This window comes from Amblyomma americanum, chromosome 2 (genome assembly GCF_052857255.1).
Source record: "Amblyomma americanum isolate KBUSLIRL-KWMA chromosome 2, ASM5285725v1, whole genome shotgun sequence".
In the NCBI taxonomy this organism is placed as follows: domain Eukaryota; kingdom Metazoa; phylum Arthropoda; class Arachnida; order Ixodida; family Ixodidae; genus Amblyomma; species Amblyomma americanum.
The window spans coordinates 13,981,515-14,007,445 of record NC_135498.1 but is presented as its reverse complement, the minus strand read 5'-3'; the positions used below and the strand labels follow the sequence as shown (position 1 = coordinate 14,007,445).

The 25,931-nt window shown below is 46.1% G+C and overlaps 1 protein-coding gene across 1 annotated transcript; it reads left to right on the top strand.

Moving 5' to 3' along the window:
- Positions 1-513: 513 nt before the first annotated feature.
- On the top strand, positions 514-25,800 carry LOC144119544 (Na(+)/dicarboxylate cotransporter 3-like). The gene is made up of 11 exons (XM_077652127.1): positions 514-623; positions 2,876-3,015; positions 6,716-6,806; positions 8,503-8,634; positions 11,160-11,279; positions 13,876-13,962; positions 16,685-16,792; positions 17,475-17,673; positions 20,047-20,208; positions 21,639-21,776; positions 25,376-25,800. Exons 1-11 carry the CDS (start codon positions 535-537, stop codon positions 25,523-25,525), a joined length of 1,416 nt encoding a protein of 471 aa, XP_077508253.1. The 5' UTR covers positions 514-534; the 3' UTR covers positions 25,526-25,800.
- Positions 25,801-25,931: the final 131 nt, after the last annotated feature.

The window sequence follows — 25,931 nt, the reverse complement described above, 5'->3', positions numbered from 1 at the left end:
CGAACAGATGCAGAGCAGTTGTCGAAGATAGCCTAGTGCCGCTAAACATTCCGTGAAATAGATCCATCGTTGGAAGAGGAAAAACACCGGAGGCTACAGAAAGGCTCCCGGAACTCATGTGAATTTTTCTAATAGCAGCACTGCTATTTTTTGGCACAACAATGACGTAGTCATGGAAAATACACTTGCAGCAAGCTCAGAGATTTGTCTGGTCGAGGTGGGAGAGGTTTTTCGCAGTAGCTGCAGCCCCCCAAGAGCGCTGCGCATTCTCATGATTTGCTATACCAACGGAGACGACGCTATATATGCTCTCGGATCCCTAATTTGTGGCCAACTGGCATGGTGGAGCCCTTCATTCCGGTTGTAGAAATGGTGACGGCGAGCCTCTCCTAAATTGTTTGGTACTTCCATGATTCGAGCGAACTCTATACCGCGTGGCTTAAGTCCAGTCAATTAACGCCTCAGGCGCTGATCGCTTCCTCGACGCTTTTCACATCCTCCTCGCAGGAAGTGGGCACGGTCCTCTTGGGCTCCATGATGTTCGTCGCCGCGCTGACGAAGACTGGGCTCGCGAAGCGTGTGGCCCTGCGCATGCTGTACGCTCTGGGCACCAGCAATTCCAGGTACAGCGCATGCACTCCCTCGATGGAAAGAAACGCCAACAAGCCGACGCCAATACGCTCCGCTGTTGGAATTTCACCGCGTTTTTACTTCGGTGACAGCAAAAAGACCCTAGACTCGTCCGTGATACATTCTAGGATGACTCTAACGTTTTTTTCCTACCACCCAGGTAAAAGCGCGATGAAAATAAATTCCAACAGCGGCACCTCTATTTTCTGGCAGGCCCACGTTATGTGATAGTGCGGAGCAATGGGAAGGAATGCCCTCCAGCGACCGTCAGGACGTCCAACTTGGGCTAATCCGGCGAGCACAGCTGGCAGCGGCATCCAGCGGAGCCCTGGAGTAGGGGCAGACGACCATTGATAAGAAGACGGACGACACACCTGACTCCGCCAAATTGCTCCCCTACTCTCTAGAGCTCAATAAACGTTTTCCTTCCTTCCTTCCTTCCTTCCTTCCTTCCTTCCTTCCTTCCTTCCTTCCTTCCTTCCTTCCTTCCTTCCTTCCTTCCTTCCTTCCTTCCTTCCTTCCTTCCTTCCTTCCTTCCTTCCTTCCTTCCTTCCTTCCTTCCTTCCTTCCTTCCTTCCTTCCTTCCTTCCTTCCTTCCTTCCTTCCTTCCTTCCTTCCTTCCTTCCTTCCTTCCTTCCTTCCTTCCTTCCTTCCTTCCTTCCTTCCTTCCTTCCTTCCTTCCTTCCTTCCTTCCTTCCTTCCTTCCTTCCTTCCTTCCTTCCTTCCTTCCTTCCTTCCTTCCTTCCTTCCTTCCTTCCTTCCTTCCTTCCTTCCTTCCTTCCTTCCTTCCTTCCTTCCTTCCTTCCTTCCTTCCTTCCTTCCTTCCTTCCTTCCTTCCTTCCTTCCTTCCTTCCTTCCAACAGAGGCACATGTTGGCGCCGGGCTGTTCGGGTTTCTTTCCATCGAGGTAGTAAGCTCCATATGTTCAGGGGCTCTAGGCACCGGTTTTACCATGGTAAAATGCACTCTAGTCCATTTTCGCTCACTAATCCGTTTTTGCTGCGATGGTTGTAAAGGGAGCATCTCACGAGGATTTCTCAGCCTGTGAGATGGGCGTAACGCAGGCTGCTTGCTCCCTTCTGGTCACAATTGACCAATGGTGGGATCGGGATGTGTAGTCTGTCCTGTGTTGAAAATATGACTTCAGTCATAATCTGATGAAGTGGGCGTGCTTCGCATGGAATTTGTGTGTCGGGTAGCGTTTTTTTTTTCAAAAGTAATTTTACATGGGAGAGGGAGAAATGCTCTAACTTTAGTGAGCATGAACACAAATGTGTTTCGCTTGTAAGTTTGTGCTTCAGTCTTCGCGTACTGCAGTGGATGCAATCTCTGCAGCGCTGAACACTGGCGAAGTCGGGTTTTCTCCGTGTGTGCAGTATACCAAGGACACTAGGTATACTACACCGTGCTATTGTCCTTAGGCTTTACTGCGGCAGTTGTTTCGAATGTGCATAGCCCATAGCTGCGTGGATGACTTTTTTTTTTATTCAGGAGTGCTGTTTTAACGCGACAGCGCTGTAGGGGTTCCGTTCAGCGAAAATCTGAGAAAAGCTACCTAGATGGGCAACGTAACGTGACCTAGTGACGTCACCACAACCTCCCCACCGGATTATGAGGAAACTGCCCACCGTGGCAGGTGGCAGTTAATTAAATGATTGGTCGCGAGAGGTCGCTCGCGGACAGCAACAAGCCCCACCGGTGGCTGTGTTTGGAACAGCCACCTGCCAGGGGAGTGTCGAATCGCTTAACAACTCTGCACTACTACACCAGGAGTGGTATGAGGACTCCCCGTAATCTATGGTTGTAAAGTAGAGTATGACCGTGTCTACGAAGTGATACGCAAAGAGGAACCCCGGCCGCTGCCATATACGCTATTGCGTCATACCCTCAAGGCGGGGCTAAAGTGTCCGCTCAAGTTTTAGATCCTGCACTTGTAACAGGTGATACGGTAAGTCTCGATCAGGCCAAAATGCGCAGTTAATGGTTTATCAACAACCTGCACAGTACTTTTCCGGCTCTACAAGTGTCATAAATAAAAATCGCTACTTAAATAAATGTAAACTAAGTAAAGAACCATCGAAAGCTGGGAATACTTTAGAGTGGTTTACGGCGCTCTTTCGAGTTGCCCTTCACTCGAGAGAGTGCGGATTGGCGTCTTTTTGCCGTGGGAGGGAAGTATGTGGGTGTTATTGTTTTTCTCCTAATGGCGAAATGATTCACTCGAGAATGAAATTGTCACTTCCAGCCTCTTGCTCGTGTTCATGGTGAGCACGGCGCTGCTATCGATGTGTCTTCCCAACACGGCGTCGACAGCTGTCGTGGCTCCCGTGGTGATTGCGGTGATCGAGCAGATGCGCTGCCAGACCAGACTCAAGAGGGATCTGAGTGAGTTCCCCTTAATTAAGCGTCCATTACTTTCTTCGCAGTTGACGAGTTGCTTGCGACGTTCATCTCGATGTAAGGCCGTCATTTTGAGGCCTTCCTACTGCGGAAAGCGTTAGCTGTGCTTACAACGTTAGAAAGCGTTAGCTCTGCTTACAACGTTAGCAAACAAATCTGGGATACAAGCCGGATGAAGATCTTTTTCTAGCTCATGCTTCAGCGCAATTTCGCAATGAGATTTCGGCAGTATCAAAATGTTATGGCCATAAAGTTACTTAAAGCTGACTGGTTTATGGTTTACGGGTATTTAACGCCCCAAAGCGACTCAGGCTATGAGGGACGTCGTAGTGGAAGGCTCCGGAAATTTCGACCACCCGGGGTTCTTTATCGTGGCGGTCGCATTTGCGACTGCCACGGCCGGGATTGAACGCGCGTATTTCGGGTCAGCAGCCGAGCACCGTAACCATTGAGCCACCGCGGAGAACTACTTAAAGCTTGAATAATGCTTCGAATTGGACATGTTGGTACATGCTTAGAAATAATGACAGCAGCGGAAAAATGAGTCAACAGACGGAGAGCAGACAAGTGGTGGTGGTGGTGAAAGACGTTTAATGACTAGAAAATAGTATTCACAGCGAGCTATGATTGGACTGACCCTTAAGGGGCCGGCCCTCACAAACACTAGGTGGGGTCCCTAGCACGGGACCCCAGTGGCGTCAGCCGCTGCCCGGGCACGCTCAACCAAGGCCTTTTGAGCCTGTAGGCCAGAGCAGCCGAGCAGGGTCGCCTCCCAGTCCTCCCGGGTGGGGTATATAGCAGACAAGGACGGGTGCTGTCTGTTGTGCTCATTTTACGTTGTTGTCATTATAACCTAAAGCTTGTCTCAGATGTTGTCGTGGAGTTGAGGCAAATAACCTTTTACTGAGACAGTACCCAAGCTTGCGCGTAGTCAGCAAATTCATTGAGTAATGAAATATCAGCACCCACTTCTAGATTTACGAAGTCTGAATTTCAAACAAAACAATTTGCGGGTCAGAACATTACAGCAATATGTACAAGCTGCTTGTAGCACCACCCCGTCGCTGACACGCTTAGGGGAGAGATGGAAAAACGTAGCAGGAGGCAAAAGGGGACATTTTGTTGCTTAGCGCCTCTTACCTTCTGAACGAGCAAGCAAATTAACTTGATATTTGGGTGCTCTAATTCCCCACATGTCCACTACAAGTGCTTTTAAGGTTGACCAGATTAGTTGCACCTAGGGAGAGAAAAAAATTTTGAATTGAGCCACTGTGCGCAAAAGATGACCCAAAAGGCGGAAAATTCTGCGCGTCACATTTTTTTCAGAACTATGCAGTTCAGTCTGCCTGGCATCCAAGATTACCGTCGCTGTTCAGGTATAACTAGTAATTGGTCTTATCGTATGCAAAGTGTAAGAATTTTTTAGCACTGGGTAATTATGAGAGAATTATTTTAACAGCAGGCTACGTGTGAAGAAAAACACTGTGCTATGATGTTCTGCTGGAACTAATGCCAGCGTAATAGCTTTACTACTTGTTCTAAAGCTTTGCCTATGTTATACCGCTCTCTAGGATATCTGCTAGAGAGCGGTATAACATGGGCAGAGCTTTAGTACAAGCAGTAAAGCTATTACGCTGACTAGTCGGCATTCATTTATTTTTTAGTTTTGTACGTTTCTGAACGTACCAAACGAAAAAAAAAACTGAATGCCGACTAGCGCGCAGAAATAGTGAAGAAAGTTCTGGAAAGACGCAGGCAGGGCCAGTGCTATACGGTAAAGCATTTTGCTGTTTCTGAAGGCGCCACCTTGCAACACTGAAGAAAATGAGAGAATAGTTGACATAGAAACTATATCTAACACCTTGCGAACTTCAGCGTCGCGCTCTGCCCGAAGGACATGAACAGCTTTTTGAGAATACATTCTGAAAATGGAGCAAGTGCTGCTCCGTCTCGCCTGTACAATCACGCTCACCACCTCGTTTTCACGCTCTACAGATCAAACTAAACAGCATTTCCATTAAACACGGCTGAGTTAAAGAGCAACAGCTGTGACACTGAAACAGAAAAGCCGCCGCAGTGGCTCAGTGGTTACAGCGTTCGGCTGCTGAACCGAAAGATGCGGGTTCGACCCCGGTCGCTTCGGTCGAATTTCGATGGAGGCGAAATTCTAGAGTCCCGTGTACTGTGCGATATCAGTGCACGTTAAAAAGAACTCCAGGTGGTGGAAATTATCTGGAGCCCATCACTACGGCGTCCCTCATAGCCCGAGTTGATTTGGGATGTTAAACCCCCATAAACCAAACCTCATGAGCTAGAACAGAAGAAGCTACGAAGAATGAAGGAAATTCAAAATTTCACGTAACCAGGCTTCACGCAGAGCCCGGCGGCGGAAGCACGTGCAGTTTAGGGGGCCGTGGAACAAAGCAATACCGCGTTCGTTCTGAGTACAATGTCTTGAATTCGAACAGGTTCTCAAAGATTGTTTACGTGTCCGTAAAGTCAGCTTTGTGTCCATTCTTCGCAAGGATGAGTGATATGTATATTTTGGAAGGGCGTCTCATTTGGCACCATGCACTGTCTCACTTTGCCTCATGGGGTTGGACAAAATGCGACATTTTGAATTTTTAAGCTTCACAGAATTTCACTATGTTGCTATTCAGTAGTACTTTCTATAATTAGCGTGGGACCAGGATGATGGGAATAACTCAACATATTTGTTTTTTTATATCTATGAAATAAAATAATGCCGATGATTTGCAAATTTGTGTCGCGTTTTTCCCCTACATATGGTGACTGCTCAGTATGTGTTGGTACTAACTTCGGCACTGGCATGTTGCGTTGCCCAGAACTGTTTCGAGCTCCGCAGGACAGCAGTTTCTATTGATGTCGTATTGTTTGTTCTTAAAGCACGTCGTCTTTAGCGAAGTCGAGTTATTTACCGGCTCTTTAGTCATTAACTGCACAACGTACTCTCGTGAGTAAAACAGACAGAAATTAGATAACAGTACAAATAGAGAACATGCTGAAAGGCGCTGGAAATAATTACTGATAAAATAATTAATTAGGCGAATGTAGGAGACAACGACATCCAAAGATATTAATGACCTGTACATAGAAATCGATGTGGGTTACATCCGCAAGCGATGCCTTGAGAAAATTAGAAGGCATTTCGTTCTGCCACGAATGGGCTGTGACTGCTAGTTATGAATATCCATGGTGGACAGCACGATGGAGATGTGTCAAAAGACACATAAGAACTCAAGCAGACCTTTCTATGGTTCGGTTCTAAGCCTAAAGCTTTGAACCTTTCGGTCCTATTTTTTTTTTGATGAATCTCATGAGTGTTTCTATTCAGCACTGCTGTCACACGTGCATGATAAATAATGTTGAAATATAGCCTCTCTCCCTCCAGAATGAAAATGCAACTTTTATTTAAGAAGGCGCATTTGCAGATCCTCATTAAAGTGAGCTCCTTTACGGCAAGGTGCATTATATTTCGTGCTGTGCCGGCAAATTTTTTTCGTCTTGCATATAACAGGCGAAGGTAGAATGTTTTCCGCGAATGTTGGTAACACGAGAGGTACAGCAGCAAGGTAGAAGGGTATTGCACTCACTGAATCACACACGTTTCTGAAAGCAAGCACGTTATTTTTCGATAACGTTGAATGCCTTCGCTCCTGCGCAGGCATCGCTTCGGCCGCTGCAGCCGGCTCAACGCGGCACGTCGCCGATGTCTACAAGAGAGCTCAAGAAAGAATGATGGCCAGTTTGGTCGGGTAAATGTCTTTAGTAATACTTTGCTTTCGGATATACAGTATTGTGCGTTTTTATCGTGAACACTTGAATAAATTTCCCCGCTCAACCGCTGGCTCATTTGCCGTGAAACTGCACACAGAGCTTGCGTATTATGGTAACTTTTGTATCGTAGCAAGTTTGACAACGGTACTTACTTAGTTTAGCCGTGCATGATGCGAAAACATAATCGTCTACGTAGAGACCGGCAACCAAAACCCGCAGACGACGCTTTTTCGCTGAAGGGCGGCAGTGGCACCATCTGTTTTCGGCAGTGGAAAGCGTCACGAGAAGGCCGCTGAGGCGAGCGTTGCAAAAAGCGCGGGCCCTTTGAATATGCCGTTCCGGCCGTTTCGTCTGCTTCAACTGAAGCGCTTACAACATTTTCGGCTAACTGAGAGGAGAAAAAATCAGAACAGCTGATTTAACGAGGCTTTACCTTTCAAAGAATAGAAGAGCGTTGTGGTGTGTGCCTCCTTTGTTCTTGTCTTCCGTCCATTTTCGCTGGTTCCTTTTCTATTGTTTACAACGCTCACCTAGGCGTCCTTGTCGTAACGCTTTCCACTGCCGAAAACAGATGGCGCCACTGCCGCCCTTCAGCGAAAAAGCGTCGTCTACGGGTTTTGGTTGCCGGTCTCTACGTAGACGATTATGTTTTCGCATCATGCACGGCTCAACTAAGTAAGTACCGTTGTCAAACTTGCTACGATACAAAAGTTACCATAATACGCAAGCTCTGTGTGCAGTTTCACGGCAAATGAGCCAGCGGTTGAGGCGGGGAAATTTATTCAAGTGTTCACGATAAAAACGCACATCCCTGTATGCTTCGCAGTCGAAACGACTACGGTGAAACAGGAATAGGGTCAATGAAGGCTTAGAAAAACACTCAGGAGAATTGCCTGTCAAGTAAAATGCAACTCGTTAATTCGAACTTGCTTAATTTGAACTTCCGCTTAATTAAGAACAGTTGAGACTGCCATAGAAAACTAATGGGGAACGTTAACGCTTTTGACGATAGCAAAAACGTGAATAGAATAAAATAACAAAACTGCCGCCGCACGATCTGCGGACATATTGATTGTTATAGTGAAATCTTACATAATATGAAAAAATTGCGTTCATAAACATTTTCCCGCTCAAAAATGCTTTTGTCCTGAATTGCTGGGTAAGATTAAACTTCAGTATTAACCGCTATGCGAGAAAGCTGAATGCTTGTTTAATGCGTTCGTTTGTGTGCTGGAGTTCTAGAAAAACGATGCATGTGTCATGAAATGCGGCGGCGCAAAGCTGTACAATGAGGATTGCCCTTTCTTTATTTAGGCAGTTATCAGGAATAAAACAGACATAACAGAAGAATTTCGCATCACGAACAATATAGTAAAAAAGCACGACCGGATGAGCGTTGCATTTCCAATTGGTATTTTATGGAAAAAACCAAAGCTTCAGTACAGTCCCAGAATTTCTTTCGTGGAAATCAATCCCAGTTTTCAAAAAAAAAAAAAATCCCAATTCGTTATCATGTAGAATCAATGACGGTATGTTGACATATTGATGCCTGCTAATCTTTCACCGACATGCCTCTGATTTTTCTTTCTACCTGATCTTCTACCTGATGCGAAGAGGCCTTCAGCGCGCTATTCTGAAGTAGTACCATTGCTTTTCTTTTGCCCCAAACGGCAGGATGAGCGAAGAATCCTTGAAGGACTTACGCCGGGAGCTGATGGTGTCCGTGGCGTACGCTTCCAGCATTGGAGGCATGGGTACCATAATGGGAACGGCGCCCAACATCATACTGAGGAAGCTGTACAGAAGGTACGACTATGTTCCGCGAGGAACCGAGTGTTTTGTTCGTTTTATAACTCACATGGCCTCGATCGGAAAATGACCCAGTGTAACCACGTCGACGTGCTTCTAGATTCTCTATTTTGTAGTGTGTAGCTCATTTCGCCATTACAGGCGTTCAAAATCTCTGGCTGCCAGCTGGGCAGTGCTACCGTACTTACCCTTAGTGGTTATTGTTGTGGTTATAACTGTGGTTAGCACAAGCGTGCTAACCATTTATATCAGCAGACAAGATATAAAATACAAAACAAAATAAATTGATAAGAAAGAATTAAACATAACACCCGCAACCTCGCGCGCACAGGAGTTTGGTTCAACTAATATTGGTGCTTTAGTTTTGATAAGAAGGATTTTAGTCAGGCATTCCACAACATCAGAAGGCAGAGCGTTCCACTGGTGGACAGTTGTAGAAAAAGAAAAATTGAAGCCTTCTGTCCTGCACATGTATTCTTTTATTTCATAATTTTTATGAGTACTCGCACCAACTATTGTGATCAGAGATTATGTACGCAAACAACACATTTATTGAATCAATGTCCAGCGATCTTTGAATTATTATCGATCTACCCATCACTGCATAAGATAAAGAAAACACTAAAACATATGTACTACCTAACGGAATAACAAGTGACACAATTTCGTTTGTGTCGTGCATGATATTTTGATATGTCGCACTTATGTACGTGGAAAAAGTATTCGGGAATCTGTTCTATTTTCAGATTTGCCCTTTTATTCTCTCCCATATGCAGAAGCATGCACACAGTTCTCAGGGTTTTCCATTTGTTTTCTTTGTGTGCTTGCAGACATACTGGTTGTAGTACGATGTACTGTTCTGCAAATGTGTTCGGATATGCCTATAGTGGTTGCCATTGCTGTTAAGTGTGGGATGGCCTCGTCAGGCGAAAATGCCTTTAGCCTTCTCACCCGGGACAAATTTTGTACATTTTTTGTCATAAATAAACTCTTTTTGTACTACTACTACTACTACTACTACTACTACTACTACTACTACTACTTCGCCGTTTAACAGGCTCAACGTAGATGTTGCTTTAAATACCGAGTATACTATTGTACATTAGATGCACACATTTTATTCGCTCATATATATGAACAACAATATACAGGGCCACATTCACACGCACATTCACACTAATAAAGAAACATAAACTGCTTGCGCACCGGTGTCCCGACGCTGTTCAGCACCCTCCGCGGTCACTGTCAGTATGCACGCACTCACGTGTACTTGTGCGCACCTACCATTGCGCATGCGCAGCAGGTAGCCGGTGATTAGATAGTGATCTATGTTAATCCTCCTCAGCAAAGCTAAAGCTGTCTTGGATCAGAACGCGTCGTATGCAGCAACTATGCATTCAAATGCGTGCAATATTCCCCGCGACATGTCATTCGGCTCACTTCCGGTCACGTGTATGTTGTAAACACCGATGAGTGTTTGAAAGGGAAGGCGATTGGGCCCAGCTGCGAAGTAGTTTGGTGGTTGGTGGTCGCAATAAACGTTACATAATTGATATTCAACATAAATACGATTAATACTTAACGCTTAATTTCGCATCTCTGAATTGTAACCGAGCTGCTAGTTTTTTTTTAAAGCCAGCAATATTTTCAGCAGCCATCTTTGCTCAGTCGCGGTGTATTTGACACCAATAGTAATGCTGAAATTTCTATTCTGATGGCACCCAACGCAAAAGGCTTTACTGATGCTTATTCCATGAAAGCACGCCTGGAATGGAGTCCTGGTGGATCGAGCAAATAGATGCAGGTTTGATTGTATCGAAATGTGAGATTATCCTGCGAAGAAGAGCATTTAAGCTTTCATTTGAATGCAACGTCTTTAAATACCATCACCTAATCGCAACGTAACGCCATTGAACCATTTAGTAGAAGGGTAGATCTAGATGCACAAATACATAGCGCTATGAAGTGCGCCATAGTGGCGAGCTATAGTCGGATACAACTCAAGAACTCAACGATTGTCCCCGTCAAAGGACCCGCTTCCAGCCAATGGCAGGGCCGATTTCGAAGATCTTGCTAATGTGACAAAGCCGGGAGGGTTAGATGAAAAGGGATAATCCCTTTCTTCTATGATAGGGGATAGGCCCCTCTCTGCATTGCGGCGCCGCTCCCTGCATTGTCATGCTAGCAGGGTCATGAGGGATGCCGACGCCGTTGGCTGGAAGGGGGTCCATTGAAGGGAAAAAACCGCTGCGTTCTTGAGTTGTATCCTACTATAGGGAAAAAATAAACCACGAAAGGTTTATTAACGTGCGCCTTGGTTAACACAGACGCTTTTGCTATTCGTTTCCGTCGACGTACGGGCACCGTTACGGGAGTCCTATCCACGGACTCATCCTCATGAGCAGGATGTCATAGTCACTGAGCCCCAGCGGCGGGATGATGCAGCGAGCGAACACTGCTACTCACCGGCCTTCTTCATTTCTTACTGGGTGAGTTACCGGGAGTGTTTCCTTTACTCACAGGAGATTTCCCAGCGCTCCCCGCTTAGAGACAGGGACGTGGATGTTAACCAACGTGCCCATGGTGGTGATCTGCTTGCTCGCTGCCTGGGCCTCCTGCCGTTGGCGCCTAAGACATATACAGTAAGTAGTTTTATTCACCACCATCATTACCAATCACTAAGCTGAGCCCACTGTATGTCAGGGATGTCACCCAATATCACTGCGAACTAGTGCTAGCTAGAATCAGTCGCGCACACGTTACTCCAGCAATCTTCTGAAGCCCGTCGCTCTAAGTGGCCCTTGGTTCCTTTCTTTTTGCGCTTCTCCTTCATAATGTTCAGTCACCAACTCGGCCAATAACGTACCTTAATGCGGTAGCCTTAATGAGGTAATGCCATATATGCGGAATTGGTCAGTCTCTACTTTGAATTCATACATCTTTGCAAGTCCTCATACCCCTCCTGGCGCAGTGGTGCAGTGGTTAAGTGGTTATTACTGCCCTGCGATGGCAGGTGCTGCCACCGGTGGGGCATGTGCGACCTACGCTGCCATTCCCGAGCAACCTGTCGCGACCAGTCATTAATTTACCAGCCACCTACCACGGTGGTCGCTTTGTTCACTATCAGGTGGACGGGTTGTGAAGACGCCACAAGGTCACGTGACCTAGGTGGCCCATCTGCCTCTTTAGGGACTTTTTCTTGGATATTTCGCTCACGGTCAACGACGCCGGTGCCGACGACGTCTTTTCTGCGACACAGGCTCCCTAACGTAATTGCATTAAATAGCTTATTTAATTACAACGCGTAGTTACTTCATGCCCGGTTCCCAGAAAATCCGGTAGGTGGCGAAAGCTGCTCCAGCGACGGAGCGAAGAAACTATGGGGGCGCTTAAGTCGCCTAAAGACTGAAATACAAGAGCATTATACACAGTTGTGGCGGCTTCTTTTGAAATTTTTGTGTGTGTTTGCGTCAGTTCATTTGCAATAGTCGGTTCATCAGCCACGATATTCTTACTCCTAGTTACAATAGCAGGTATCCGCTATGCTATGACAGACAGGTCCTCATGACTCCGCAAGTTAACGTCACCTCTCTCGACCAATCATTAAATTAATTGTCACCTGCCACGGTGAGAAGGTTGGTAAAAATCCAGCGGCGAGGTTCCCACCTGCCACGGTAGGCAGGCTGTGACGACGTAACAAGGGCACGTGACCTCTCTCGACCAATCAGCTAATTTCGTCGTATGCGGCGGCGAATTTTGCTCCTGACCAGAACTCTAATTCTACTGAATTAAAAACAACACAGCGAGCAGCATGCTAGTCGGTCGTCCTGCTTCCGAACTATTGGCTGAGTGACACAGTGGCAGAGGATCTTTACCTGTGCCTTTCGTTCCATAACCAAGAAGAGCTGTCGTCGAGTGCAATCCTCTTATCATTACCTGCAAAAATGGTCATGAAAAATGGCGACAAGCAGGTGAAGCATGCGCGAGGGCTCTCTCGTCGGTCGTCAGAAAACAAGAATGCATTTCTGAATTAGAAACGCTGTGGCATTTCTCCCCACTGCGCTTCGCGGACCAGGAGCGGACTCACAGAGCGTAAGCAGGATGTCACGTGACTCCCGGTCCGTGAGCAAAACCGCTCCGTGTTCGGCCATCTGAATGCGTCTCAACTTAAACGCCTTCTCTTTTCCCTGCCTCTATTTCTCTAATCAATCAAGCGGTTGCCAGCTGAGCACATTGTATGTCCTGCGCATTACCTCCTGCTATATTTAATTACGGGAAAAATATCAACACAAAATTGTCTATTAAAACAATTGCTTGCGTGTATCGCTATCATTTCTTTTCTCGCTGCGGGTGAAGAACAAATAAATATACATGTGCCCTCAGGAGCCTTCTAAAGAAAAACTGGGTGCTGGCAGGCTATTCATGATTGTTCACAAACTACAGAGGTCGAGGCGCTCGTCTAATGTCATTCGGCTCGCTAAGTCATGAACAGGTACAAGGCCGCGTTTGGGCGAGTTGGTTTTCCATGCTGAACGTAAAAGCGCAAAAAACAAGGACATAGAATAAGACAGACAACACGAGTGCTCGTGTTGTCTGTCTTATTCTATGTCCTTGTTTTTTTATGTTCAGCTGGTGTAAAGGTTCCCTGCGTCTATATTACAGCGAACTCGAATATGTTAAAAGAAGGTCACATCATATTAAGTAAATGACGAAGCTCTATGACCCGATGTAGCTGCACAGAGGCGGCCTCTGCTTTTTAGGTTATCTGAAGACAATCTGTGGGGAAAAACAAACAATAGAATGCAGCTAGTCATTTTCAACTCACGAGTACATTGCCGACTATTCGTCTCTCAAACCACACAGTTGCTTTCACTCACAAGTTCTGTTTTTTTAAGTGCCCACCGCGTATTGCTAATTTTGCTGCCGTATAGAAATTGAACTGTCTCATGCTCCGTCAACAACTCGCTTGCTGTACCGCAGGGGTGGCCTAGTGGCTGAGCATCCGCCTCACATGCGGGATGTTCGGGGTTTGACCCCAGTGCCACCGGATAGCCACCGGTGATATAATGGGTATAAGCTTACCCCTGGCCTTGTGCTCGGCTTATCTGGGGTGAAATGCTTGGAAAATGAGTCTTTGACCCCACCTTGAGTAGTCGAAAAATACGTTGTGCCATGGCGCTCTTTGGCCACAGATGCCCTTGCGCCATAAAAATTCATGATCACAACACTTGTTCGCAGGTCCGAACAGGAGGAAGGAACCAAGGCGACGCAGGAGAAGATAAAACGCGAAATTGAGAGGCGTTACCTGGGCCTCGGTCGGATAAGGTAGGATTAACGGCGGTCTATACGCGCTCTGTTTGAAAGGCTATAAAGTCCTCTTGTGTGCTTAGTACTCTCGGGCAAAGCGCTAGGCCTTTTCTTGTTTTCTCTTTAGCCTTCACCAGTAAAACTAATACAACTGCCACATAACTTTTCATGCGCAAATCAGTGACAACGAGAGAAAAAAAATGACAGCGCGCCTGCTTACTACAAAGTGCCATAGAAAACTGTTGCTGCCTCAGCCTGTATACCGGCCCGTATCCGGTAGTACACTCTAAGCAGAAAATAACAAAAAAAGAGTAAGCTCTCCTCTAGCACACACAAATGGTGTGCGCAAGAAGACAGCTTGCACTCTTTAGTGTAGGCGTATTCGTGTTCAGAGCCTGTCTACTTCCAGGTCACGACCGCATCAGTCTTGAATCACGTAGACACGTCGCTTCCTGTGTCTGCGGCTGCTGCTTCGGAGCAATGAAAGTAGAAATCAGTTTTAACGAATCGTTGGCGGCTCTCTTTATTAAGATTTGTTTTGTTACTCTTGTGTCTTTGTTTAAAAATGGCCCTCATATTTTCTGCTTTTACAATATTGGTCATTACTGCAGCGAATAAAAAGTCAATACATCAATCTCGGTCAATCTACTGACTCCGTATTTGTGTTACTCGCCCCGCTAAAGCGCGCAGACTTTTAAGAACCTTCTTACAGGCTACATAGATTGTTAAAAAAAATACGTCTTCATTACCTATTTTAAAGAAGACAAATAGACGGTACCGGCTACCTGTGGCAGCCGGTGCTCCACCTTTGGTCCGAACAATAGGTTGTTTAATATTTTTTTCTTGTTAATCTGACGTCATTTTTCCACAAGATAAAGGGAACGGTATTGGTACTGCCTGTGCTATTCAAAATTCACATGGCGTATAAAACCTTAATTGGTCTCAGTTTTTCGCTCCGGAAGCTTCTTCGCGGCGCTTTTTAAAACAAAAAAAAAGTTTAGCTGTTCATGTCTGAGAGCTAATGGTATGGGAGATGTTTATGGTCGGTACTGAGCTGTCGGTACTACGCAGCATTTGCTAATCTATAGCGATAAATCATTGTGCAAGCCACTGGAGCCGTGAATAGCTTTTCTTCTGTGTATTAAGGCACGAAATCGTTTCTAAATATATTTCGTAGCACTTTCAAAACGCATTCAAGTCGTACTCGTGGGCCCGAAAACAATCACAACCGACCATTGTGCACGCAGCGTAGCAGTTTTCCTGTCACTTGCAATTTTATCTCGTTCAAAGAATTGAGCATCGTGACTCCAGCATCCCCACCTCCGTTAAGCGGAGATTCTACTCTAATTTCGAAGAAATTAATGCACAATAGGCTCTGCAACCGTGAATGCATGATCACAAAGCAATCCCGTGAGAGTTTCATGCGTTCGGTTTAGCTACAGCAACGCGTCCTACTGCATGGCTCTGTCACATTCCCAGCCATTGAGCATTTTATGCTCTTCACTTCTCTTTGTCGCCGAGAAAGGTCGGTTGGTTTTTCTGCTTGACCCTTGCCTGAGGAAGCACTTCACAGTAGCTATAGCTCATAACGGAGAAAGGTCGTCCGCGTTCCTCAGAGAGAATAATTATGTTCTTTGAGCAAGGAATTGAAATCACTGAATGTCTCTATTGTAGTGTAAGTGAGACGATATAGTAGCCAGCCGTAGAACTTCATGAATGTTTCCGAGATCAGCGTCCTAGCGTTGACAGGTTCGCGGACGGTTGCTTACTAACAAAAAAAACACGAATAATGGAGATATCGCGCTTAACTATTACATACAAGCTAGAACATGTGCGTCTTTGTTTCTAAAGTCACAGCTGAATCAATGTGCACGATGTTAAGCTATAGGTGGCTTTTGAGAAAACACGTGTCATTCTGCACGTTTTGTAACTTTTTTTTTCAGGGAGAAAGGAGTTGAGCGAAGGGGTTGAGGGTGCCACGCAAATATAGGTGCTATCATTCATCATCCCCACCACAACCACCACCACCACCACCACCATCATCATCATCATCATCATCATCACCATCATCATCAGCCTGACTACACCAACTGCAGGGCAAAGGCATTTCCAATGTCTCTCCAATTAACCCCGTTCTTTGCTAGCTGCGCCCACCTTACGCCTGCAAACCTCCTAATCTCATCCGCCCACCTAACCTTCTGCTGCCCTCTGCTGCGCTTGCCTTCTCTTGGAATCCACTCGTTACCCTTTAAGGACCAGCGGTTACCTTGCCTTCGCAGTACATGCCCTGCCCGAGCCCATTTCTTCCTCTTGATTTCGACTAGGATGTCATTAAGCCGCGTTTATTCCTTGACCCACTCTTCCCGCTTCCGGTCTCTTAACGCTACCCATAGTATTTTTCTTTCCATGGTTCGCTGTATTGTGCTTAACTTAAGCTGAACCCTTTTCGTCAAGAAATCTCAAGAATTCAGCTTGACTTTATTCGTAGAAGCTGTTGGCTTCAAATGGACGCTTTAAGGTGTCGCTGACAACGGCACTTGCAAATGGCATCGACAGTCTGACTTGCAAGTGATATCGACAGTATCTGGCAGTTGAAACTGCTTGTAAGTTGAGGCGTGAAATGAATCCCACCGTTTTTGAAATTACGTGTGTGAGTGGGCCCTACACATGCCGCTACACGCAAGATTGCACTATGTCAAAAGGATGCTACGCACAAAGCGCGTATTTCCCGACGCTGCAGGTCTGACGAACTCGCCGTGCTGCTTCTGATGGTGCTACTCGTCTACCTGTGGCTGTTCAGGTTTCGCGACTCCCGCTTCAGCTGGACGGCGTTTCTGCCTGAGGACGAGTGAGTGGCTGACACAAACCGCAAAAAGCCAGGCCTCAAGGTTTCAGAAGTTGGAATAAGATATGATTTCACAAGCCTGTGGAGGCGGAATCATTCGCATGCTTTAATGGCAGCTGATTTCGTTTTTCTTGAGCTCCTACTGCCACGTATAGAAGTAAAACACACCTTGTGTTTATAACACGAGGTATAGGGAAATACGTACCGTTCTGCCTGTGCCCATATTGTCAGGGTCCATACCCGAACCCATCAGAAGTGAAATACAAAAAGAAGATTACCAGCTTACGAATGAAGATTTAAGTTGGATTTATAACGAATTTTTGTGAAAGCTGTTCAAAGATCTTGTGCTCCAGATATTGCCAATATTTTACTTCAGAAGATACCGACAGTACTTCAAGAAACACGGCAATGAGTGTGCTGTTCATATTATTAATCACCTGCGGTGCGTTTCCAAAACGTGCAGAGCAGGTTCTATTGTTGTTCGCTGTGTTTCCGATCCATCCGGAATTCCTATCGAAGTACTCTTGGAAATTGCTTCGTTTTCATCATACCTATATCTGGGATTATTTCACCACTTCTAGTCACCTCTCGTGTATCCGGTTGCTATAAAATAGGCCCCACAAAAATTTTATTCCCTTTTACCATAGCACAGCGGTTTTTATACCCCCACCCGTGGCGCTCGCAGGCAGGTGAGCGTGACCACTGGCGTGTTGATGGCGTGCATGCCGCTATTCGTCATCCCAAGTTCTCGACAGACCGAAGCCTTCAACAACCCATTGAAGCCCCTGGACCCAATCCTCACTTGGCGCCATATGGCGCCCAAGTTTTACTGGAACCTCATTTTCCTGATTTCCGGGAGCCTCACATTTTCCAACGCGGCCAAGGTAATCGTAGCAGTCGAAATAGGGAGGACACAATCCTCTAATCCAATAGGACACAATCTTGACTTACCTAATAAGTACAGCCCCTTTTTGTGCCTGAACAGTATTGATATAATTGAGAAATCTTGCGTATTTCACCTATTTGTTTTCTGTGCGCAAGCGAAGCCGCCGTGATCGCCGTGATCGCGTTTCATGCAATGCGCGAGCCTCCTTCTCTTTGCTTTGTTCTGTAATACGTTGAATGTTTGTTTGATTTGTACATGTTCATTTTTTTTACGTCTGCACTGTACTGAAAACTGTACAAAGAAGCTGAGGTCTCGTCAGGCGTTACAGGCCTTTTGCCTCAGCTTCCTTTTTCTTCGTAAGGAAGAAACAAAGTCTTTGAAGTTATGAAAGTTTGAATCTCCAGACAGTGCATTGCTCCGCGCACGTTGTTGGTATCCTGATGCCTGACTCCCACAGTCTTATAGGGCTAAGCGCCCTAGCTCAGAGCATACTGTGTGTCCCACCTGACGACAGCTGCGCAGTAAATATTCTCACACTTCTCGTCCCTGTTATTCAGCTTCGTAGACCAAACACCAGCGCCGGAATGATATTATTACGGAAGAGAAGATGACGGGGCAAGTGCCCTGGGTCCGAGCCTTCGCGCTGAACCCACGTACATGAAACACACTCGTATGTCATCGCATCTATAATTTCCTCTCGTTTCGCCTCACCTGCTGTGCACGAAAATACTCAAGACGGCCACAATGAATGGCGTTAATTTGCAACACGAAATTAATGTGCCTGTTTGGCCATGTGGTGAAGCGTTGTCGTTTATGGGCTGACGGCTACGCTTTCAGAAAATTTTCACAAGATTTGGCGCCTTTGATGAGTGAGCGAAAATTCGCCTCTCACCCACAAAAGCGGTAAAAAACAAAGGCAATCTCGTGATGCAGGCGTGATCCGTTTTCACGAGGCACCAAATGCCCATGCGAAATGGCAGGTGCGTGCTTCGCAGCTTCCGCCGTCTGTCGCTTGCACCTGTACAAAACATGAACTGCTCGAGCGCACTAGACATTGGTGGCTTCATTTCAACCAATGAAGCTCGAAAGAAGGCAGTGGGAGATAGTTGTGAATGAGTGAAGAGGCCGCGTGAAAAAAAGAGCTTAGACAGCGGCCGCTTTAGACTGCATGGTGGGTTCTTTTGTCTCATTATCCGCTATCATGATAGACCGACGCCCACGCAACGAGATTGCTCTTTATCATGTCCTCTATAGATTGCACACGTTTATTTATTTATTTATTCAAAATACCTTACAGGGCCCAGAAGGGCATTGAGTAAGGGGGGCAAAACAATAGATTAAGCAAATAGGAAGAATAAATTAAAAACAACGCGTGATACAAGGCAAAAATTAAACACAATTACAAATATACAGGGCAAAACGTAACTAAAAGACATACATCACCGCGAGCAACAAAAATTAAATTAGTAGCAAGAATGCATCGCAAGTGCCCAATAGGCATCAAAAGGAAAAAGCAGTAGTCATAAAAAACATACAGATGGCTGAAATTGCACAAGAAACCAAAACTTTGTAAAATACCAACGAGAAGAAAAGGGGACCAAGGACACAGAACAACCTGAAACAAGACACAATGTCGTTAAAGAAAATGTTTGTGCAGTTGGTCTTGAAATGATTGGTGGTTGCCGATAGATGCGATACAGTTGGGAAGATCATTCCAAAGAATAATGGCACGTGGAAGTGCAGATGAATTGAATGCTAAGGTTCTTCCGTAAATGCGTGTAATGCTATACTGATTATGTAGGCGGCGTGAAATGCGTGAAGGCTCTTCGAGGGGCAAGGGAGATGGCCTGGTGCTATGACGATATTTATGAAGTAAGCGGTAGCCGTAATTCAAGCAGGACAACACGACCAAATCTATCACAATTAATAGCAGCCCAGACTTGTCGCCGAGACTTATTTGCGGTGGATGTGATCAGTACCTCTTGCTGGGCTAGTTGGTATAACATTGTGTAACAAAAGTAAAAACAGCGTTAATTTTTACACAAACCACACAGAAAGACCAGACAGGACGGACACCCGTCCTGTCTGGTATTTCTGTGTGGTTTGTGTAAAAACTAGAGCAGTTTTTACTTCTATTACGATGTGATCAGTTGCGTTGATAAGGCTGGAAACGCAAGCGACTTCGCTTGGTCTTAACTTCTGGAAGCAAATGATAAACGTGTAAGATTTTTTTTTTCGCTTTAAGCCCCGGTACACACCAAAACTCCTTAACCGGTCATCACAGACCTCTCATACCGATAGACTGATATGACGCCTCACGCACTTTCAGTGCTCAGAATTGGGGCCGCATTCTTTCCGATTTCTTTCTCAGGCTTCCGGGCTGTCGGATTTAATTGCGGAGTGTCTCCTCAACTTGGGGGGCCTCGACGACACCCTGATTGTGACGGTGCTATGCTTGCTGACGGCCGCCCTCACGCAACTGTTCAGCAATGCGGGCGTCTGCACGATGCTGATTCCCGTGGTACTGGACACGGTATGCGTTCACATTCCAGCAAAATCCGTGCATAGTGGCTAACACGAACCGTTGTTAGTGGTTCGACATTATGGATAGGCAGCGGGTTATGCCGATCTGACACCTGTGCTGTCGTACCTTACTATGCAATCTCCTGGCTGTAAAAATTAATTTTACTCATAACTAACACTGATCGTTATCACTTGTAAAGTATTAACCTTACTGGGTTTAGTATGAGACTGTGCGCTTAATTACTCAGTCCTCATATATGGTGTGATGTACTAAAAACTATTCAACGATCGCCTGAAAACCAGAGCGAAGAGCACAAGACACAATGGCGATTAGTGTTTTGACTTGCCTAATGCCTGAAGTGGTTGAGAGGAGAGAAGAGTTGGAAGATCTGTAAGAGGACAAAGAGCCACGAAAAAGAAACAAAGTCCTCAAAGTCTACGCGGACATCCTCGTTGTTCGAGCCCTGCATATGATCTGGCCACAGCGCTTTGTACAAGACGGGCAAAAAAAAAAAAACCTGGAGGGGACACCTGAGCTCCGCCTTAAACGTATACGACGCGATAACGTTCACGGTTTAATTAGTGCCCATATGTGCAGAATCGGAAGCTCTCTACTGTGTATTCATAGACTGCTGGGAGTCCCCGTACCACTCCTGGAGCAGTGGTGCAGCGGTTAAGCGATGTGCCACTGCCCCGACACAAGCAGTTTCAAGCACAGCCACGGGTGGGGCCCGGGTTTCTCTTCCCGATCAACCTCTCGCGATCAATCATTAACTGCCACCTGCCACGGTGGGCAGTTCGCTCACAGACCAGTAGGCAGGTTGTGATGACGTCATAAGGTCGGGTGGCCTAGGTGGCACACCTATGTTGCTTCTCTGGAGTTTTTTTCGCTCACGGCGTCGCCGCCGACGATGACGCGGCCGTGTTTTCCGCTGAATTACAAAAATGGTCCATAGACAGACAGTTTATAGACTTGTTATAGACTCTATTGCCTTCTATAGATACTACTTTTTGTCTATTCATAGTCTATAGACAAAAGTCTACTAAATGTGCCTGGCTATAATTCTATAGATTGTCTATAGACTGTCTTTAGGATATGAATTGGCTATAGTCTGTTCTCAAGGGTTTGTCTATGGAGAGTGTATGGACTTTATAGACAGAAGTTTATAGACATTCTATAACTTGCGAGTATGTTTTTGCAGGCTAGTTGGTGCCTAAGCATTCTGGGTTTTTTGCGCAAAAGACACGACACAAAAGAAACGAGGTAGACAGGACAAATCTACCTCGTTTCTTTTGTGTCGTGTCTTTTGCGCAAAAAACCCAGAATGACATTCTATAGACTGTCTAAAAATTCTGCAAGGGTGGGGCCAATAACGCTCTTGCGTTAATAATGACGATCGACTGTGCCGAATGTGACGTGCATGCCCGGGCTCCTTGCAGGCTGTCAGTCTGAAGGTGCACCCGATGTTGCTGGCCATGCCCGTGACCTTGGCGTGCTCGTTCTCGTTCCTCCTGCCGGCGTCCACTCCGCCCAACGCCCTCGTCTACGAGATGGGAGGCATGGGCTGTCGGGACATGGTACGTCGGGTGTGCGCCGTCGGACAGTACAGGGCGTTGTCCTTGCACGACCGTACTTTTCGAAGAGCAGACCGGAGGACCGTCTTTCACAGAATGAGATGTCTGGCGCCTCTGCAGGTTAGGTTAAGAGGCGACGAAAACAGTGCCAATGTATACAGAGGCGGTAGAATGAACGTGATTCGTTTTTCTAGTAAAACGTACTTGCGGGCTTCCCGGTTCTTGTCCAGGGAAGTTAAAACTACGTAAACAGAGCGAGTGTGAGACAGCAAGAAAACAAATGTCGCCAAGGGTGCTGTCTCGTCTTTGTCTGCTCGCGCATTTATAACTGTCCTCCCACTATATTTCTCTTCTAATATGTTCCAACCTTGGTATCCTGCACTGTGACTAGCGAATCTTGGCTACGACAGAGATGTTTCTTCGTTGGGGCTAATGACGACGGCTGTAACCAATAAAAGGAGAATAGAAGCGGAATTGTTGCATTGCTAACTCGTTTATAGAAAGCGTCCAATCGTTTAGGTATCTTGGTGTCACCCTCTGCAGCGATCTTTCTTGGCGAACACACATTACCACAATCATATCATCTGCTAACAGATCTCTAGGATTCATGAAACGTCATCTTCGTCATGCGCCGCAACACGTGAAGCTTCTCGCTTATAAAACCCTCATCAGACCCAAACTTGAGTACGCCAGCCCCATCTGGAGCCCACACCATGCACACCTAACAAATGCACTCGAATCAGTTCAGAACCGCGCCATTCGTTTCATTCACTCTGCATATTCATATACCACCAGCGTTTCAGCTCTGAAGAAGAATTCCGCTCTTGAAAGCCTCGCAGACCGCCGCCGCATTGCCAGCCTCTATTTGCTCCACAAGTTTTTCCATAGTTCTCTAAATCAACCACCCTACATTACTCATCCGAACCGCATATCTCACCGCACTGCCCATCCGTTTCAGATCGCGCGACCTGTGTCGCGTACAGCAACTTTTTCAGGTTCATTTTTTCTCCGAACTGTTGTGGACTGGAATGGCCTCCCCACCGATATCGCTGCCATCACACACCTGTCTGCATTTTCAGATACGCTAAGCAATTATTTCAAAGAAATGACTTGTACTTGTTGATCAACATATTAACCCACCCCTTATGTAATACCCCCTGAAGGGGGTCCTTAAGGTGAATAAAGTGAAGTCTTGGCCCAGGTGGGGAAAGAATCAGTGGTAGCTTTTCGAATAGCGTTCTTTAATAAAACGGTCAGAACAAACAGCAACACTGATCATCTGCCTGAGGCTGAGGCCTCTCAACATGGCCCGAAGGCCACAAAAGCGTGACTTGTTCGAAGTAATCAGGGGTGTCAGATAAAGCATGCCGGAACCGCATCAGTTACTGGTGCTTCAACGTATGCCGATTACTCTAGTTCTGTCTAGCTCTCCGCGCCCCTCCCGGTATTAGGCTATTCACGTAGAAAAGTATGCTAGCGGCGTCTGTAAGAGTAGGCGTGACGGCACTATGAACACACAGCTGCATAGAACGTTGCTACAAAAAATGAGAGCGATCGAACCCGACCGCGGCGGCTGCGTTTTTATGGAGGAAAAACGCTAAGGCGCCCGTGTGCTGTGCGATGTCAGTGCACGTTAAAGATCCCCAGGTGGTCGAAATTATTCCGGAGCCCTCCACTACGGCACCTATTCTTCCTTTCATCTTTCACTCCCTCCCTTATCCCTTCCCATACGGCGCGGTTCAGGTGTCCAAAGATATATGAGACAGATACTGCGCCATTTCCTTTCCCCCAAAACCAATTATTATTATTATTAAAGGAACCGCTGGACTGCTACCGCTTAGACATCTGACCACGTCCACGCATGCGTACAAAACGGCCTGCAGAGGCATGCTGCAAAGTTTAGCGATGTTGACAATTTCGAGCTGGAGTCGTCATTTACGCCCAGAAATGTTGGGTCATTTCAAAATGTTGCATTGCCATGGCGGTCCGGCCCTGGCTGAGATAGACGCAAACATCGCGGGCGGTAGGATGAACGTTTCTTCTGGCCCCGCAGGGTTTAATATAGCTTAGTGCGGAAGGAGAGCCTAAAGGAGGAGAGCCTGAGGCTCTTATTTGTTGAGATATCAACAAAAAATTGATGGAGGCAAAGCGCGAAAACGGTACGGCAAAAGATGGCTTTCTCAAAATTACAACGTAGTATGGATTTTTGGCAGCATGAACCTTATGAATAGAAGAGAAAGATTTGGGTCAGGTCACGTTCGTTTTTAAAACTCTGTGGGTGTGGATTTGACGTCACAAACGCTGCACCACCTCATACCGCAGTGCACAGCCCTTGCAAACTTTTTAGACAGTCTATAAAGTGTCCAGAGACTTCTGTCTATAAAGTAGATAGACTGTCTATAGACAAATACTAGAGAATAGTCTATAAGCAATACAAATCCCATAGACAGTCTACCGACAATATATAGATTTATGACCATACACATTTAGTAGACCTTTATCGATAGACAGTGTATTGATTACGTATAGAGAAAAATAAATATTTATAGAAAGGCAATAGAGATGGTATGAAGTCTACAGACTGCCTATAGACCATTTTTATAATGGAGGTCAGAAAGCTACCAATTCAGTCGGCGACACAACGATGCCTGTCCAAACATGGGACGCTTTGTCGGGTTCCTTTGAGCAAGCGAGGTAGACATAAGTGCGAGAGTGTGCGATGATTTCTAGAGCCTAGAAAACAAGACTGAGCAGTATAGTGGGCTCATGTGGTCGTGCATGGCCGCGTAAAATATGCAATACGAAGCCACTGATCTCTGCTCACGTACGGTAGGTCTTGAACGTACCGTACGTCATAACAATATTTCTTAAGTTTTTATGAGTTGTGCAGTTAGTGTCTGAGTTGTTTCATCGTTTAATGAGCTGTGCATACTCTAACGCGGCAAGCATATGTGGAACATTGGCCAGCTGGATTTCTGGAGTTCACAAAACGTACAGAGGAAGAAGTCTCGAGAGTCTATAGTTGCAGCATATACACCTATTTAAAAGCGATCCCGCCTTTCTCAGATGCTCTGAAGAGATAACGCGTGCGTCTAAAGACTGAAAGGTGCAAGGTTCAGCTCCTGGCTATGCTAGACTTTTTGTTTCTGAAGAATCGTAACGGATCTACTCCTGCTCAGGGTGTGTACTGCACTCTCGCTAGCAGCGGTGAGGCTATTCTCGGCAAGGAAATGAAATGAGAAGCAAGCGTTTAATCAGTTGAATTGCGTTCCTGTTCCTAGCATTCCTTTACTTGTACGAGTGTGCATGAAAAAAAAATTCACTATGCTACTCATGAATACGCATCTAGGCTGTTCGTTGTGTCCTTATACTTGCTTGCATTTCAAGAAAGAAAACCACAAAACAGGCTTAGTCAGTGCCTAGTGTCCGTCTATCTGAGCATCGTATGTCGTCTGTTTCGCCTGTTAGTGCTATTGTTTGAACCATGTTATCTGTCTCCACTACAGCATTGCTAGCGTGGCATCCAGTAGTGCACCCAAACCTGAGATATTTGAAACTCCAACAAACCTCATTGCCTGCTATTCCGTTTTCTTCCTCAACAGATCTATCCAGGTGTGGTCATGACCATCATCAGCATCATCGTCTGCGTGGCTCTGATCCTCAGTTGGGGACGCTTTACGATGGAACTTGGAGAATTTCCATCGTGGGCCACGGAGAACGTCACCAGCACTACGCCGTTCCCCATAGCTTAACTCGGGTCCCATTTCGTAGGATATTTCGCCTAGATTTGACCAGCATCATTTCACGCACAACCACGTTAAAAGACACGAATGTAATATCAGCTTTCCTAACATGCCTTCGAATTACCACGACTTGCTAACTAAAAAGTTCAGAAAGGCAGACTGAACGATATCCGATTTTCAAAACAATACATGCACGTAAACGTCACCTGAGAAACTTATGTTCATTTGACCACCATTTTGCAACGATCCGCCCGGACAGGAGCCGACCGGAGGGTCGTTTACGTGCCTTGAAGGGCCTTGAAGGGTCGTTTACGTGCCTTGTTGGTTCACTTCAAAGGAACGTCAAAATCTGCATCTTAATAACTTTGCGTGACGGTTCCAAAACGAGATTCTCTCGAAAAAGTTAGTGTAGAAC

Bases quoted from the DNA above. Each gene is read 5' to 3' on its own strand.
- LOC144119544 (XM_077652127.1), top strand. From the start codon at position 535: ATGATGTTCGTCGCCGCGCTGACGAAGACTGGGCTCGCGAAGCGTGTG. The intron at 8,635-11,159 runs GTACGACTATGT...CTTTACTCACAG, and splicing joins CTGAGGAAGCTGTACAGAAG to GAGATTTCCCAGCGCTCCCC. The intron at 17,674-20,046 runs GTAATCGTAGCA...TTTCTTTCTCAG, and splicing joins CATTTTCCAACGCGGCCAAG to GCTTCCGGGCTGTCGGATTT.